Source organism: Penicillium bovifimosum (genome assembly GCF_028826915.1).
Source record: "Penicillium bovifimosum strain IBT 22155 chromosome Unknown utg000002l_segment0_segment0, whole genome shotgun sequence".
NCBI lineage: Eukaryota > Fungi > Ascomycota > Eurotiomycetes > Eurotiales > Aspergillaceae > Penicillium > Penicillium bovifimosum.
In genome coordinates, this window is record NW_026622711.1 from 3,835,850 (window position 1) to 3,849,817 (window position 13,968).

Below are 13,968 nucleotides of genomic sequence, written 5' to 3' on the forward strand. Positions count from 1 at the left end.
CAGGCTTTGGAGGTGGGCGGCACTCGTTAAGCGACGGGTAGGTTCCAAGCCCTATGCACTATACCGTTTTGGGAAACCAGTAATTTATTTGGGAACATTGGTTTTATCGGCGTAATCAGTCGACTCGTAATTTTGCTCTACTTGTAGTTCGCTGAAGACTTTTTGGAGATGCTTGAACCGCTACGGTAATTATTTCGTACCATGATTACCCACCTGTTTACCTGGCATACAACGTACTTGCATCAGAATCAGAGGTTGTTGATTGCCCTTATCAGGGTAGATCTGGTGGCCCAAAAAGCGAATGATTAGATCTACTAATTGAATGGCTGGGTTGGCGAACGTTATTGCTTCCATGCTGAGCGGGTCCTGGCGATCACTGAATACGCTACATACTACTGCGATGTTTGAATTGAACATGTAGAGATCAGAAGGTCAGATGTATTGTATTGGCTATGAGCTTTTTCCAGCTCAAATGCAAGTCGCAACTGTACTAAAACAGTCTTAACCAAACACACTTGTGAAGCCAACCGGCGCGATTCCTGCCCGGACTGACGAACCAACCAAGCATCTTTTCCCCAGAACCGTGATTTTGACACCTCGAGTTAAGGCGCTTAATCGAAGAGACCGAAGCCCATATCCTCATCGGACTCCTCCTCCTTCTCAGCCTCCTTCTCCTCAGCGGGAGCGGCGGCGGCACCACCGGCGGCAGCAGCAGCGGGGGCAGCGGCACCAGCACCACCGGAGGGAACGGAAGCGAGCTTGGTAGAGCCCTCAGCGATCAACTGTATCAAGAGTCAGCATTTGTGTCAAATCGAACATGGGCGGGCGCGGGTATCACTAACCTGCTGGAGGTCCTTGCCCTGGAGCTCGGCGATGACCTTCTCGACGCGGTCAGACTCAGCGTCGATGCCGACGGAAGAGAGAACGGCCTGGATATCGGCGGAGGAGGGGGCCTCGTTGCCAGCAAGGGCGAGGAGGAGGTAAGCAGCGAGATACTTCATTTTGAAAGGACTAAACAAAATTTCTTCGTTAGAATCCTGAATTGAAGATTGCTTGCGATCGTGCTTTTTACAAGCGTAGAGTCGCCCAACAGACACGAAAACAAGGTGTACATACCGTTGATGATTATTATCTGAACAAGAGAAACAATCGATTTAACCGCGAATTGGGCGGAGACTGCAACGTCGAGTTCTGGTGGAAGAGGTTGGTTGACGAAGGATTAACCGAGTGATCAAAATCTTAAGAAAAAAGGTGGTGCGAGTGGGTGTGGCTAGTGTCGGCGGGGCTTCTAAGCGAGTTGCCGTGGCGCAACATGTCTGGTACACGTGACCCAGGCTGGCCATCTCCAACTTGAAGATAAATGCTGGCCGAGCATCCCGTGTCATACCTATTCATCACTCCACAATTTGCAGAAACTTAGGTCAAGGCAGCAGTGTGCTTCATTTGTGCCAGGCCTATTGTTCTTGAATAGCACGGCACCCGGAGCAAATCAAGCCAGAGATCTATTCTCATGGTGTCTGCCTCGGAGTCATGAAGCTACTTAGTCGTACCAAATATCGACGGTGAGCGACTTCTTCTCTGTACCCCTCTTCGACTTCACACCTCTCCGCACATTTCTACACCAAATTCAATATGAGTGTATGTCCACCTATCTATCGCCTTACCCCCAGCTAGTCTCTTATCTGATGTCAAATAGTTCCTCGACTCCGTTCTCTCATCCATCCAGACGGGCAAGCCCTCCCAGCTCCCGCTCTCTCAGGTGCCTGCCTCACCTGCGCCGGCCGTCACTCCGAAAAAAGAGGTCCGAAAACCGGTCGTTGCGCGTCAAGCAGCTCCAACCAGTGGTGATGTTGGTAAAGGCATCAAGCGCAAGGCTGAGGACCAGCTGCCTCGGCCCGCAAAACCAGAAACTAGTTCCACAGCGATGAAGTCTGCGCCGGCCACAAGACCAGCGGTTCCGTCTCCAGCACCCAAGGTTGGGCCGAAGCCAGCCACAACCACCAGCTCCAAGCCAGCACCGACCAAGCCCACCCCCAAACCCAGCTTATCTGCGACCACTAAAGTGGCGCCTGGACAGAAAGCGCCCGCTAAGCCCGCCGCAGCAGCCTCAGCGACACCATCTAAGCCACCGCCCCCAGGCTCGTTTGCAGCGATCATGGCGCAGGCAAAGGCCAAACAAGAACAGGCGCCTGCGTATGTCGGTTTGCTCCGCCACAAGCCTCTCCCCAAAGAACGACTCACCAAAGTCGAGCGCAAACGACGCATGATGGAAATGCAGGCCAAAGAACGAGAAGCGCGATTAGGAAGAAAGGCCGGGTCGGATATTACCACCGCGAACAAGCCAGTTGTGGGCCGGCGCGATTCTGAGGGCCCCTCCTACAAAGGCACAGCCAAAATGCGGACTCCCGAGGCGCCTTCCTACCGTGGCACTCTCGGCCTACCATCCAAGCGTGGTGCAAATGATCGCCGACAGCAATCTCGCAACTCCCGCCAGAATGAATACCTTGCAACCGATGAGGAAGATGAAGGCGACTACGGTGGCTATGATGATGGCTACTCCGATGAATCGTCTGACATGGAGGCTGGAATAGACGATGTGGACCGTGAGGAGGAGGAAGCACTCCGATATGCAAAGCGCGAGGATGAGGAAGAACTGAGGCAAGAAATGTTGGCGAAGAAGGAGAAGTTGGAACGCCAGCGGAAACTGGCTGCTCTTGCTTCCAGGAGGCGTTAAACCCTCTTTTATCTTTTCTCCCTGAGGTTATGTATGTTATTTTTTCCAGTCACCTCTCATCTCTTTTTATTGTTATCCATGGGTAGGATTTTTCGCATAATGAGCGTTTCGGGGTGTCCATAGAGGGAGGTGCCTTCATTTTGAAGCACCATCAATAGCGGGCGCCATATCAATACCAACTTTGCTTATCTTTTTCTTAATCTCTTCATAACTAAATAACTTCAAGTAATCTTCCTATCGAGCTCAGCGTATTACGCAGTACATCTTGAAGTCATTGGTGACATTGCAAGTTCAAACAAGCTTGTGCTGGCCCCCCCACTTGGCAGGTGACATCACCCGTGTTCATCTCCAACTTCTAAATACTCCTCCAGGCTTCAGGCTTCAGGTATCTTGGGAAGTTTTCAATCACCTCTTCTACACATTCATCATGGAGTCTGTTCACCATGTCTCGGTCTCCTCGAAGATCCTCTTCAGCAAGGTGCGCAAGATTGTGCCGCCAATGCTTGAGAGGTTCCACAAAGGTTCGTAGATCAGGTCAATTCGGATCATTGTATGTCTTCTACGCGAGCATGCACTAACTCTCGGTCTAGGACAACTCGGTCGCGTAGCTGTTATCGGAGGATGTGTTGAGTGAGTTCTCGATTCGAGTCACATCGATATCCCACACTAACTGTTGTAAGCTACACCGGAGCTCCATACTTCTCCGCCATGGCATCTGCAAGGCTAGGTACGTGATCTGAAAGTTTTGATGTTTTCTTTCAACCACTGACTCTTGGATCGCAGGTTGTGATATGGTGAGTAAGAAAGTTGACCTGTCATAGGCAAATGGCTAACAATCCCCAGAGCCATGTCGTCTGCGAACGATCCGCGGCACCGGTAAGTTCACATAGGAATAGGACCTGTATGATCCTTTAGTTTAACAATGACACCCCAGGTCATTAAAGCATACTCTCCCAACCTGATGGTACACCCGATCCTTCCAAGCAGTGACAGTGTCAAGGATCCCAACTCAATTGATGCATCGTCACTTGCGGGCCCAATCAAAGATATGATTCCTCGCGTACATGTACTTGTCATTGGACCCGGTCTTGGCCGTGATGCTGTGACTCTCAAGGTGGTTACAGAAGTTATCAAAGAGGCCAGGGCGAAATCTGTTCCATTCGTGCTGGATGCGGATGGACTGCTGATCGTGACCGAAGACCCAAGCCTGATCAAAGGCTACAAAGAGTGCATCCTCACGCCAAACGTGGTCGAGTTCGGCCGCCTTGCCAAAGCGTTGGGTGTCAAAGTCGCCAACCAGGCGGAAATCGCAAAAGATGAAGGCGGCGACTCGACCAGCAAAGAATCAGAGGCCTGTGAGCAGCTATCTCGAGCCCTTGGCGGCGTGACGATTCTCCAAAAGGGTCCTCACGATGTGATCTCCAACGGGGTCACCAGTATTATAGCCGATACTAAGGGCGGCCTTAAACGCAGCGGTGGTCAAGGAGACACTCTGACCGGATCATTGGGCACGCTGCTTGCTTGGCGCGCGGCTTACCACGACAAGCTGTGGGATTCAGCCGAGAAGGACAGTGAGAAGGAGGCTCAGAGCAAGGACGAGGTTCAGGCAGAACTCGAGTCCGAGAATAGGCGTATGTCACCAACGACGACTCTGTTGCTGGCCGCTTGGGCAGGAAGTTGCATTACACGGGAGTGCTCCCGACGAGCTTTCACGGCCAAGGGGCGGAGCATGCAGGCCAGTGATCTGACTGATGAAGTCCACGAGTCCTTTTTGAAGCTGATTGGGGAGCCAGAGGGGTCTAAGACTCACCTTTAAGCCCTCAGCTTATATGCTACTGGATGGGCATCTACACAGTACATGCGTGCTGTAAAACAATGCAGCTGCTGGAATATCGGAGCATGTCTACTGTCCGAGCCTGTAAATAATTCTACATCAATGAAACATTGTCTCGTCCATCTTCATCCCCACAGGCGGTGTCCACAGCCACCAAAAAGAAGAGTCTCCAACGATGGAAATACTACTTTGAGGAATCCTAGTCAAATATTTCGAACCCAGCTGCGTTGACTTTGGATGTGATTCTATACACTGCACAGAGCACCCTTTGTTGTATCTCAGCTTAGAGGAATACCTAGGCTGTGATAAGTAAATCTTTGTGCCAACAGTCCCCAGGTGGGCCCGCAGCTTTGTCCGACTTAGTCCTTCCGGTGCTGACGCCTGGAACTCGAAGAGCACATCGGATCTGGTTGCTATGTTATGATTATACGAGTGCAGAGGACCAATCAAATATTTGAACGGCAAGAGATCATGACGCAGACACAGACTCGGAGTTTCGTTGAATCGGGGTGACAGTTGGACAAGGTATGCCCTAATTGGGGACTTCAATGCCATACCCTTGGTGGCACGCATAGCGTATACAAAAAGAACGGACAAAGATGACACACCGTCTGCCACAATATCGAGTAATCCGTAATCAGGCCTCCCTTTCATTTTCCCGTCTAACCTTGCCTGTCTTTCGCCAGGTTTCAAAACTCGCAGATGGAAAGGTCATAGGTTCGCATCAACCTCACCAGGTTAAAGAACAAATAGCTCATAGCCATAAGATTCAAGCGGTGTGAGACATTCACCTTGGCAAGTCAAGTTCTCCATCATATCTAAACATGGGGGTGGTTAGCGTCGAGATCTGGATGCGGCTAGAGCAACGGTCCAGCTAAGACATACAGGGTTCTGTATGCATAACCAGCCCTATGCATTCCCCGGGTTTGTCTCAAAAAGGCTGTTTTGAGCTCTTAAGTCATCGAAATCACCCAGACGAATCGGTATTGGTGGTGTTTCGAGGCCGTGTTCCAGATCTCGTATTCACGACTTCGCCCGATCCTCACCGGGTTTGGTTCATCCTATACGGCATCAGGCCGGACATCAGAGAGTTTTAATCAACATGACAGAAGAGGGGGCATCATCTCAAAGTGCCCAATAGCACATATCTATTATCCTATGATGTATCGACTATGCTCTGACGTGTAGACCGTGTTTCTATACTTGGAATCCGAAGCTGAAGATGGACCTCGTGATGCAACCTTTGGCTGATGCGCTTCACAGGGAAAACTAGGCAGGTAGCATAGACCGCATGAAAGGAATATCGAGCATGATGATGCACACTAGCATCCATAGCCTTGGGAACCGGGTATATAAGATGGCGAAATTCCCAGGGAACAACACCATCACAAACCAATCTCCAAACACAAGCCACACAAGCCACAAGATCTAATTCCAAGTCCACACTCCGATCTCAACTCCATATTTCCAAGATGCGTTACTCCATCCTCGCTGTCGTTGTTGCCACCGCTTCCCTGGTGGCCGCCAAACCGACACCCGCGCCCAAGTGCGGCACCTGCAACCCTATCTCAGGGCAGAACAGCTGCGACATCACGACCTCGTGTATCAACACGGGCTCGACCTTCCACTGCGCCTGCCGTGCTGGCTACAAGGCGTCGCAGCATAACGGCGACCTGAACAGCCAGTTCCGTCTGCCAATGCCGAACTATGAGTTCCTTGTCTTCGTGCCTGAGAACACTGCTTGCGACACCCTGTGTGACAATCCTTTCTCTGCTCCCTCTGAGCTGTGCAAGGAGGTCAAGCTTCAGAATAAGTGCGTGGTCTAGGCCACTTGGTGTAAGTTGGAGATAGCCTTTTTGAGTCTGACGGGGAGGGAGAGGGTGAGGGAGAAGAGGCACCTTGGTCAAGAGATAGCAGATCGGAGCATTGTAGTGATAGGCGGGAGAGAATCTGGCAAGTTAGGAGTTGTGTCACTTCTTAATGAAATCAACTTGTTGCTTCAGAATTGATCGGAAATTGAAGATTAAAAAGATATAGATTGGGAAGACCTTTTGATTGACCCTACGAAATCATAAGAACCGGCTCCATATACCCGACAATACTCCAAACACCCCGTCGCCTGAAACCCAGCCTGTTCAATATGCATCATCGACACGAACAAAGAGACCGGTCGACTTCAAGACGGATAAAAGGATAAAGCCACAATTTGCTCAATTAAATGTCCATATCGCCGTCAACTTCATTGAAGAGCAGACGTGTGCCGTTACCAGTGACTTGCCAGAGCTGTATCGATTGTTGTCAGTAAAAGCGCAATAAGATGCTAGGAATGTCAAACTTACGTTAAGGTTGGCATATTCATCAATGGTCATGGTGAGGTTGTCCTCGGTGAAACCACGGGCCAGCACACGCTCACGAATACGTCTCATGCTCATCTCGCCCTCCTCGCCATCTCCGACTGCAGCAGCACCACTCTCCTTCATGCTGCGAATCAAGTTGTAGATCTTACTGGATGGGGTGTTGTCGGAACCTTGTTCGCCGTCAGTGTACAGCGAAGCCTTACTGATCTCAATGAGACGCAGAGCCTCATCGACATCCTCGCGAACGACCTCCTCGCTGAATCGAAGGCGAGCAAGAGCCTGCGAAAGACGAATGATACCGAGCAGAGTACGGGGGGTGACGTGGGAGAACTGTCTCTTCTTGGACTCGTCGATCTTCTGTCTCTTGCGCATGGCCACATAAGCACCAACCATGTAGTCGGAAACGTTGGCAGGGACAGTAGGACGGTACGTTCGTGCCTTGGCAACGTACTGACGGACCTCGTGAGGAGTGAACATGACACCCGCATGCTCACTCTCTGGGTGCTTGTTGTGCATGTGGACGTAGGTGACGTGGGAAGCCAATTCCTCGTCACCTTCACGGGATGGGGTATCCAGGAGCAGGAACATGACATCGAAACGAGAGAGCAAAGCAGCCGGCAGGTTGATGTTCTCCACGGGTGATACCCGGGGGTTGTACCGACCATACAGAGGGTTGGCGGCGGCCAGAATGGAGGTACGGGCATTGAGGGTAGTGTTAATACCAGCCTTGGAGATGGAGATGGTCTGCTGTTCCATCACTTCGTGAATGGCCGTTCGGTCTGAATCCTCCATCTTGTCAAACTCATCAATACAGCAGATACCGTTGTCTGCAAGGACAAGGGCACCTCCCTCCAGGACCATCTCATCGGTGACTGGATCTCTCATAACTGCAGCAGTGAGACCAACACCACTGCTTCCTCGTCCGGTGGTGTACACGCCACGGGGAGCAACCTTGGTGATGTATCGAAGGAGCTGGGATTTGGCCACACCAGGGTCACCCATCAAGCAGATGTTGATATCACCACGGATGTGCATGCCGTCACCCATCTCTTTCGTAACACCACCGATCAACAGCAACAGCAATGCCTTCTTGACATCAAGATGTCCGTAGATTTCGGGGGCAATGGACTTTGAAAGGTACTCGTACATATTGCCGGAACGCATGTGCTGCTCGATCTTGCGAAGGGTGCGGGCATCCATGCCCATATCACTGTAGGACTTCTTGTGCTGAGTGATATGCTGAGCCTCCAAGTAAGTGTCGGTCAGCAGACCAGCGCGAATGGCTCGGAAGCCAGTGTAGGGGGTGGGCAAAAAGATGCCAGCCACATCGACAACATCGCCGGGGTTCAGCTGGCGGGTGAGGGCACCGTGACAGTGGATAGTCAGAGTGCGAGGGATGTGGCCCACAGGGACCTGCTCGGCCATCTCTTGGATCTTCACCTCCTGGAAGGGAACAAACTTTGATGCGCGAGTTGACAAGAATAGCTGGCCCTTCGAGTTGTTCCGCTTGCATTCCTCTGATAAACACTCGCTCAAGGGAAGGAACTGCTTGGTGGTAATGGGCTGGAATACTTCGCAACCACAGCGGTCACAAGTGTAGGCATTGATCTGAACCGCGGGCTTGACATCGGAAACACGGGTTGTGATACCGCGGACGGTAATCAAACTACCCAGGTGCTCACCTCGCACGTTTCGGACGGCGAGGGCTTTACCAGCGCGCTCAGTGCTTGACCCCGAAGGTGTGAGGGGCTTGAAGTTGAGGGTATATCTGCGAGTGAGTTCCGGAGGGAACATGGATGCAGTAGTAGCGGCCTCCATATCGGCCTCCATTGCAGTTTCCATGGTTTCATTGCGCTTCTCACGCTGGGACATGATCACATCGAGCACATCGTCTTTGAAACTGCGTACGAATTAGTTTAGCAGGTTGCGCATTCACAGGGAATCAGCTTTGACATACGTGACATCCTTCGTCTCCTTAGGCATAACTTCGTCAACCGCTTGAGAGACGACATCGATGTAGCGTTTTGTGTTCTTCTCGATCGACTCAACGAGCTTCAGGTCCTCGCCTTCGGTCATAGACTTCTCGAACTGTGACCACCATTGTGAGCTTGTGTTCGGCGAGGAGCTTCGGTTGGGGTAATTACAATTGAAAGGTCATCCAACTCAATCAGGATATTGGACTTATCACGGTTTGCGACATCCTGCAGAATCTGCATGTACTTGAGCTTCGGCTCCCGCTGCCTCCTCGCTGATCGGGTGGTTGCCCCTCCCACTTCATCAGCATCATCCATGAAATCATATTCATCACTTGTCCGGCTGTCGTCGATGTTGAGATCTTCCAACGCCTCGGTTGCAGCTGCTTCAGAGGTCGATTGGAGAGTCTTGAACCCCTTTAGAAAATCCTTGAAGCCATTGAGTTGCGCAGAATAATCCACGGGTGGGGGGTATTGAAGCAGAGACATTGTGAATGAAGGCACGCTCAATCAAAGCAAGCGCATGCAAGTGATAGTGGGATCGGGGGGAGAAATAAGAAGAGGGTCCAGCTATCCGAGCCCCTACCAAAATCGCAGGTAAAACGCGAACGCGACTCCAAGACGCGGTCAGAATGCCACTAACCTAAATAGGAAAGGTATCAATTATGCTGGATGAACAATTAATCCGCGGAAAACTTGGGTCACATGACTCGTCATCGGGCCGAGGCCAAAGTGAGGTAGTGTGGAGTCCGGGGTCGTGTCTCCCCGAGTTCACATTTCCCCCTCCTCCTTGTCCTTTCGGTGTTCACGACAGACCAGAAGCTTGAAAATGGCACCCAAGAAGCCTGCTGCGACGGCCGAAGTTGCCCTTGTGCCTCTCAAGAACTGTCTCGTCAACCTCCCGCCGTCGCTGGTCGCTTTGCTGGTCAATGCAAACACGGTTAGTATTCTACGTACTGTTCGTTCATGGGCGGTTTATGGCTAACACATAGCTATTTCAGACTGCGCAAAATGTTATTATTGAATTGCAGTATAAATCGGTCTCCGGGAAGGCCAATGGGGCTCCCCCGCAACAATCATGCTTCCTCGGTTGGACTGGTATGCCGAGCAAGCGCAGGCTTGCGCCTGTTGTTGGAAGAGACGGTATCAACAGTGGATACTCTAGAGAACAGGAGATCTCGACCGTCGAGCTTGATACAACTTTTGGGCGGCTGCTTGGGCTCGCTGAAGGCCAGAAGGTATATGAAAACTACCCCCGCGCCATTATTCACATGCGGTGCTGACACTTATAGGTCGGACTGTTCATACATCTCGATCCACCCGTTGCGAACACGATAAACATTGAGCCATTGACTCCTGAAGATTGGGAGAGTATGTTTCAAGCTAGCACGATTATGGTTAACTGGGGCTAACACAATACTACCATAGTTATCGAACTACACGCCACATTCCTCGAACTCAATCTGCTGTCACAAATCCGCGCTCTCCCCAACCCCACATACACTGCGGCGCAATCGGCGCACATGCACCCACTTGCGTTGCATCTCTCTCCCACCTCGACCGCCAATATCGTCGTCACCTCTCTTAGCCCCGCTCCCTCAGACACATCTCCCTTCGCCAAGATCGCGCCGGATGCCGAAGTTATTGTGGCCCCCAAAGTTCGATCAAAGACGAGCAAGAGCCCTCGGTCTGAGAGCCGCAATGGGGCTGGTAGCAGCAGAAAGAGCGCCGGAGGCAGGAGCAGTTCAAGCACCGTACGCGCCAAGAATGGCAAGTCCGACTCTACCCGTGGCGCCCTCTATTTGAGAGGCGTAGACCGCTCAGCCACCGCTCAGTATTTTGATGGGGAATTTGAAGATGACGCAAATGAGGGTCTTCGTATTTGGGTTGATCCAGAGATGCTAGCAACCCCTGAGCTGCGCGGAGCGAGTTGGGCATGCGTATCGGTTGTCCAGCCATCCGGTCTCAAGCCGCCACCAGATCCCCAACAACAACTTGCTCAAGCTGAACAGCAAAAGTCCAATGATGCGGGTACTCCCACAACCAAGATAGTAGCTAAGTTGCTTCCGTGGGAGGAGGCTCCGGACAACCGCCATGCGGCAATGTCCACCTTGTTGGGTACAGCACTTGGCGCGGAGAACATGGTCGGCGGCATCCTTCGAGTCGAAGCAGCACCTCCACAGCTGCATCGCTCGGCAGTCAAGACCCTTAAAGTCTATCCATTCATGGGTGATGGTTCGAAGAAGAAGGACGGGCTGAAATTTGGTGCTGACACTGCTGCTGCACGGGATGCGCTAGCCGAGCGGCTCAAGGTCATCTATGGCAGCACTGGGTCTGACGTTGGGCTCTTTTCGGGGCCATTGACTGACGGGATGGTCATTCCCAAATCCGAACATCATCCTTCAGTCTCTTCATTCGATGGGGCTATCCTTCGATTTGATCCTCCATTGAAAGGAGGCACTGATGAAACGATGTTTGGCTGGCTGCTCGGCTCAGAAGCAAAGTTGAATCTTGAAATCCAAGCTGAGATTCCCAAACCAATCGACACCAGTCTATCGGTGCTGCCTCTAGAGGACCCTCTCCCAGAGACCGCTCCTCACTTGGTCGGAATTGATTCCATCATTGAACAATCATTGAACAACCTGACAAAGTCATCGTCTATCTTACTCACTGGAGGTCTCGGCGCTGGTAAAACAGCTCTCGCCCAACTATTGGGTCATCGCCTGAGGCGAGATCATCTTTTCAACGTCAAGTACTTCTCTTGCCGCAAGCTCGTCACAGATGAGACACGAATCTCCAACATTAAAGAGACACTGAATCGGCTGTTTATGTCCGCAGCATGGTGCGCCCGCCTTGGTGGCCAGTCACTTGTGATTCTCGATGATCTAGACAAGCTTTGCCCAATGGAAACCGAACTACAAGTTGGTGGAGACAACGGCCGCAGTCGCCAGAACAGCGAGGTAATCTGTGCTATGGTCCGAGAATACTGCGCCCTGAACTCCTCTGTTGTACTTCTGGCTACTGCGCAGGCTAAGGAGTCCCTTAACAATGTTATCATCGGCGGCCATGTCGTCCGTGAGATCATCAACATGAGAGCTCCCGACAAGGAAGGACGCCGAAGGGTTTTAGAAAAGCTTACTAGCCAAGACAAACCTACCGCATCTTCAAACGGACATATGAGGGCTGCAAGCACCTCCACACAGGACTCATGGCTAGACCCCTCAAATCCTGGAAGCCGACCAAGCTCCTCTGGCGAAGACGGCTTTGTCATCGGACGCGATGTCGAGTATCTCGAGCTAGCCGGCAAGACCGATGGGTATATGCCCGGTGATCTTGTGCTACTCGTTGCTCGTGCGCGCAATGAGGCCCTCATTCGCTCTGTCTCGGATCTATCGGCAACTTCAAAGATGATCACGCTGGGGCGCGAGGACTTTGAAAGTGCCTTGAAGGACTTTACCCCGGCCTCTCTTCGCAATGTCACCCTCACCTCCTCAACGACCACATTCGCCTCTGTCGGTGGTTTATTCGAAACTCGCAAGATGCTCTTGGAAACCCTACAATATCCCACAAAGTACGCCCCGATCTTCGCACAGTGCCCACTGCGACTCCGTTCCGGCTTGCTCCTCTATGGATTCCCCGGTTGTGGCAAGACAATGTTAGCCAGTGCAGTGGCTGGCGAGTGCGGATTGAATTTCATCAGTGTCAAGGGCCCCGAGATCCTCAACAAGTACATCGGAGCCAGTGAAAAGAGTGTCCGCGATTTATTCGAACGAGCCCAGGCCGCCCGTCCCTGCGTCCTCTTCTTCGATGAATTCGACAGTATCGCTCCCAAGCGTGGCCACGACTCCACCGGCGTCACCGACCGCGTCGTCAACCAGCTGTTGACCCAAATGGACGGCGCAGAAGGTCTCTCGGGCGTCTACGTGCTAGCAGCAACATCCCGACCCGACCTTATCGATCCCGCCCTTCTCCGTCCAGGCCGTTTGGACAAGTCCCTCCTCTGCGACATGCCCTCGCACGCAGACCGCGTTGACATCATCCGTTCCGTAAGCGAGAAACTAAAGATGGACGACGAGGTTGCATCGCGCCTAGACGACATCGCCGCCAAGACAGAAGGTTTCTCCGGCGCAGACCTGCAGGCCGTCGTCTACAACGCCCATCTCGAGGCAGTCCACGACGCCCTCGGCGACCGCTCATCCGACCCAGCCAAATCAGGCGCCAAATCCACCGCCAAGAACGCCGCTTCTTCTAAGTCTTTCATCCAGTTCCTCTATTCCTCGTCGGAGGAGGCATCCGGGTCCGTCTCCATGCCACCCCCGGCAGTCATCGCCGCCAAACTGGAAGCAATCAAGAACTCGCGTCGTCGCCAGCGCCAGCTCGAGCAGGGACCCTCTGCGAGTGCTGCGGCCCCGGTGGCTAATGGTACTGAGCCGGCTGTGGATGAGCTCCGTGAGGATATCATTGTCCGCTGGGAACATGTTGAACGCTCGTTGAATACCACGCGTGGTTCCCTGCCTCCTGCGGAGCGTAGACGTCTCCAGGGCATCTATCGGGAGTTTATCGCCGGCCGGAATGGTGAAATGCCTAATGGTGAGGCTGCCAATGAGATTGGAGGTCGGACAAGTCTGATGTGATGTGCACTTGTGGACTTGAGCTTTGTACTACTGTATATATGGACATGCTTGTATGCTCGTTTGATTATTTGCCTTTCTTTTTTGTACTTATCAACATTGATATACCTATGAACATGATACCTCCATGTACCTACTTTTTCACATTGGTCTACCCTGCGTATGGCTAACAATGTGCAATGTGTTATGACCCGATGTTGTAGGCAGAAGAGCAATTATAGAAGAGCACCTAGTAGATGTCAGAGAATCGCAGGTGTCTATCTTAAAGAGAAAAGGGATTTAACGCCATTCTCATGGAGCGTAACTGGATCAGCACCAGGGAAAGTTACCAAGAAGCTAATCCCCAAACCCGACAACCAGGAACTGGAATTATATAGGTCTCCCCCGAAACATTAAACATCGGTGCTATCCAGTAGGTTACGCTTCATGCGAATAGCGT

At 52.0% G+C, this 13,968-nt stretch overlaps 7 protein-coding genes across 7 annotated transcripts; 4 read left to right on the forward strand and 3 right to left on the reverse strand.

Annotated features, from left to right (window-relative positions):
- Positions 1 to 84: 84 nt before the first annotated feature.
- On the reverse strand, positions 85 to 354 carry N7515_002642 (uncharacterized protein; the record flags this gene model as incomplete). The annotated part of the gene is made up of 2 exons (XM_056663386.1): positions 85 to 180; positions 238 to 354. 2 exons carry the CDS (start codon positions 352 to 354, stop codon positions 85 to 87), a joined length of 213 nt encoding a protein of 70 aa, XP_056525499.1.
- Positions 355 to 611: 257 nt separating this feature from the next.
- aspf8 (ribosomal protein P2) lies at positions 612 to 1,001 on the reverse strand (the record flags this gene model as incomplete). Its single annotated transcript, XM_056663387.1, has 2 exons — positions 612 to 782; positions 843 to 1,001. 2 exons carry the CDS (start codon positions 999 to 1,001, stop codon positions 612 to 614), a joined length of 330 nt encoding a protein of 109 aa, XP_056525500.1.
- Positions 1,002 to 1,632: 631 nt separating this feature from the next.
- Positions 1,633 to 2,734, forward strand: N7515_002644 (uncharacterized protein; the record flags this gene model as incomplete). The annotated part of the gene is made up of 2 exons (XM_056663388.1): positions 1,633 to 1,638; positions 1,697 to 2,734. 2 exons carry the CDS (start codon positions 1,633 to 1,635, stop codon positions 2,732 to 2,734), a joined length of 1,044 nt encoding a protein of 347 aa, XP_056525501.1.
- Positions 2,735 to 3,161: 427 nt separating this feature from the next.
- N7515_002645 (ATP-dependent (S)-NAD(P)H-hydrate dehydratase) lies at positions 3,162 to 4,550 on the forward strand (the record flags this gene model as incomplete). Its single annotated transcript, XM_056663389.1, has 6 exons — positions 3,162 to 3,255; positions 3,325 to 3,364; positions 3,415 to 3,461; positions 3,518 to 3,528; positions 3,578 to 3,610; positions 3,669 to 4,550. 6 exons carry the CDS (start codon positions 3,162 to 3,164, stop codon positions 4,548 to 4,550), a joined length of 1,107 nt encoding a protein of 368 aa, XP_056525502.1.
- Positions 4,551 to 6,040: 1,490 nt separating this feature from the next.
- Positions 6,041 to 6,394, forward strand: N7515_002646 (putative adhesin; the record flags this gene model as incomplete). Its single annotated transcript, XM_056663390.1, has 1 exon — positions 6,041 to 6,394. The coding sequence occupies one exon, from the start codon at positions 6,041 to 6,043 to the stop codon at positions 6,392 to 6,394; it is 354 nt and encodes a 117-aa protein (XP_056525503.1).
- Positions 6,395 to 6,782: 388 nt separating this feature from the next.
- On the reverse strand, positions 6,783 to 9,387 carry N7515_002647 (DNA replication licensing factor MCM7; the record flags this gene model as incomplete). The annotated part of the gene is made up of 4 exons (XM_056663391.1): positions 6,783 to 6,851; positions 6,908 to 8,825; positions 8,883 to 9,013; positions 9,070 to 9,387. 4 exons carry the CDS (start codon positions 9,385 to 9,387, stop codon positions 6,783 to 6,785), a joined length of 2,436 nt encoding a protein of 811 aa, XP_056525504.1.
- Positions 9,388 to 9,727: 340 nt separating this feature from the next.
- On the forward strand, positions 9,728 to 13,532 carry pex1 (AAA family ATPase peroxin 1; the record flags this gene model as incomplete). The annotated part of the gene is made up of 4 exons (XM_056663392.1): positions 9,728 to 9,838; positions 9,900 to 10,136; positions 10,191 to 10,269; positions 10,327 to 13,532. 4 exons carry the CDS (start codon positions 9,728 to 9,730, stop codon positions 13,530 to 13,532), a joined length of 3,633 nt encoding a protein of 1,210 aa, XP_056525505.1.
- Positions 13,533 to 13,968: the final 436 nt, after the last annotated feature.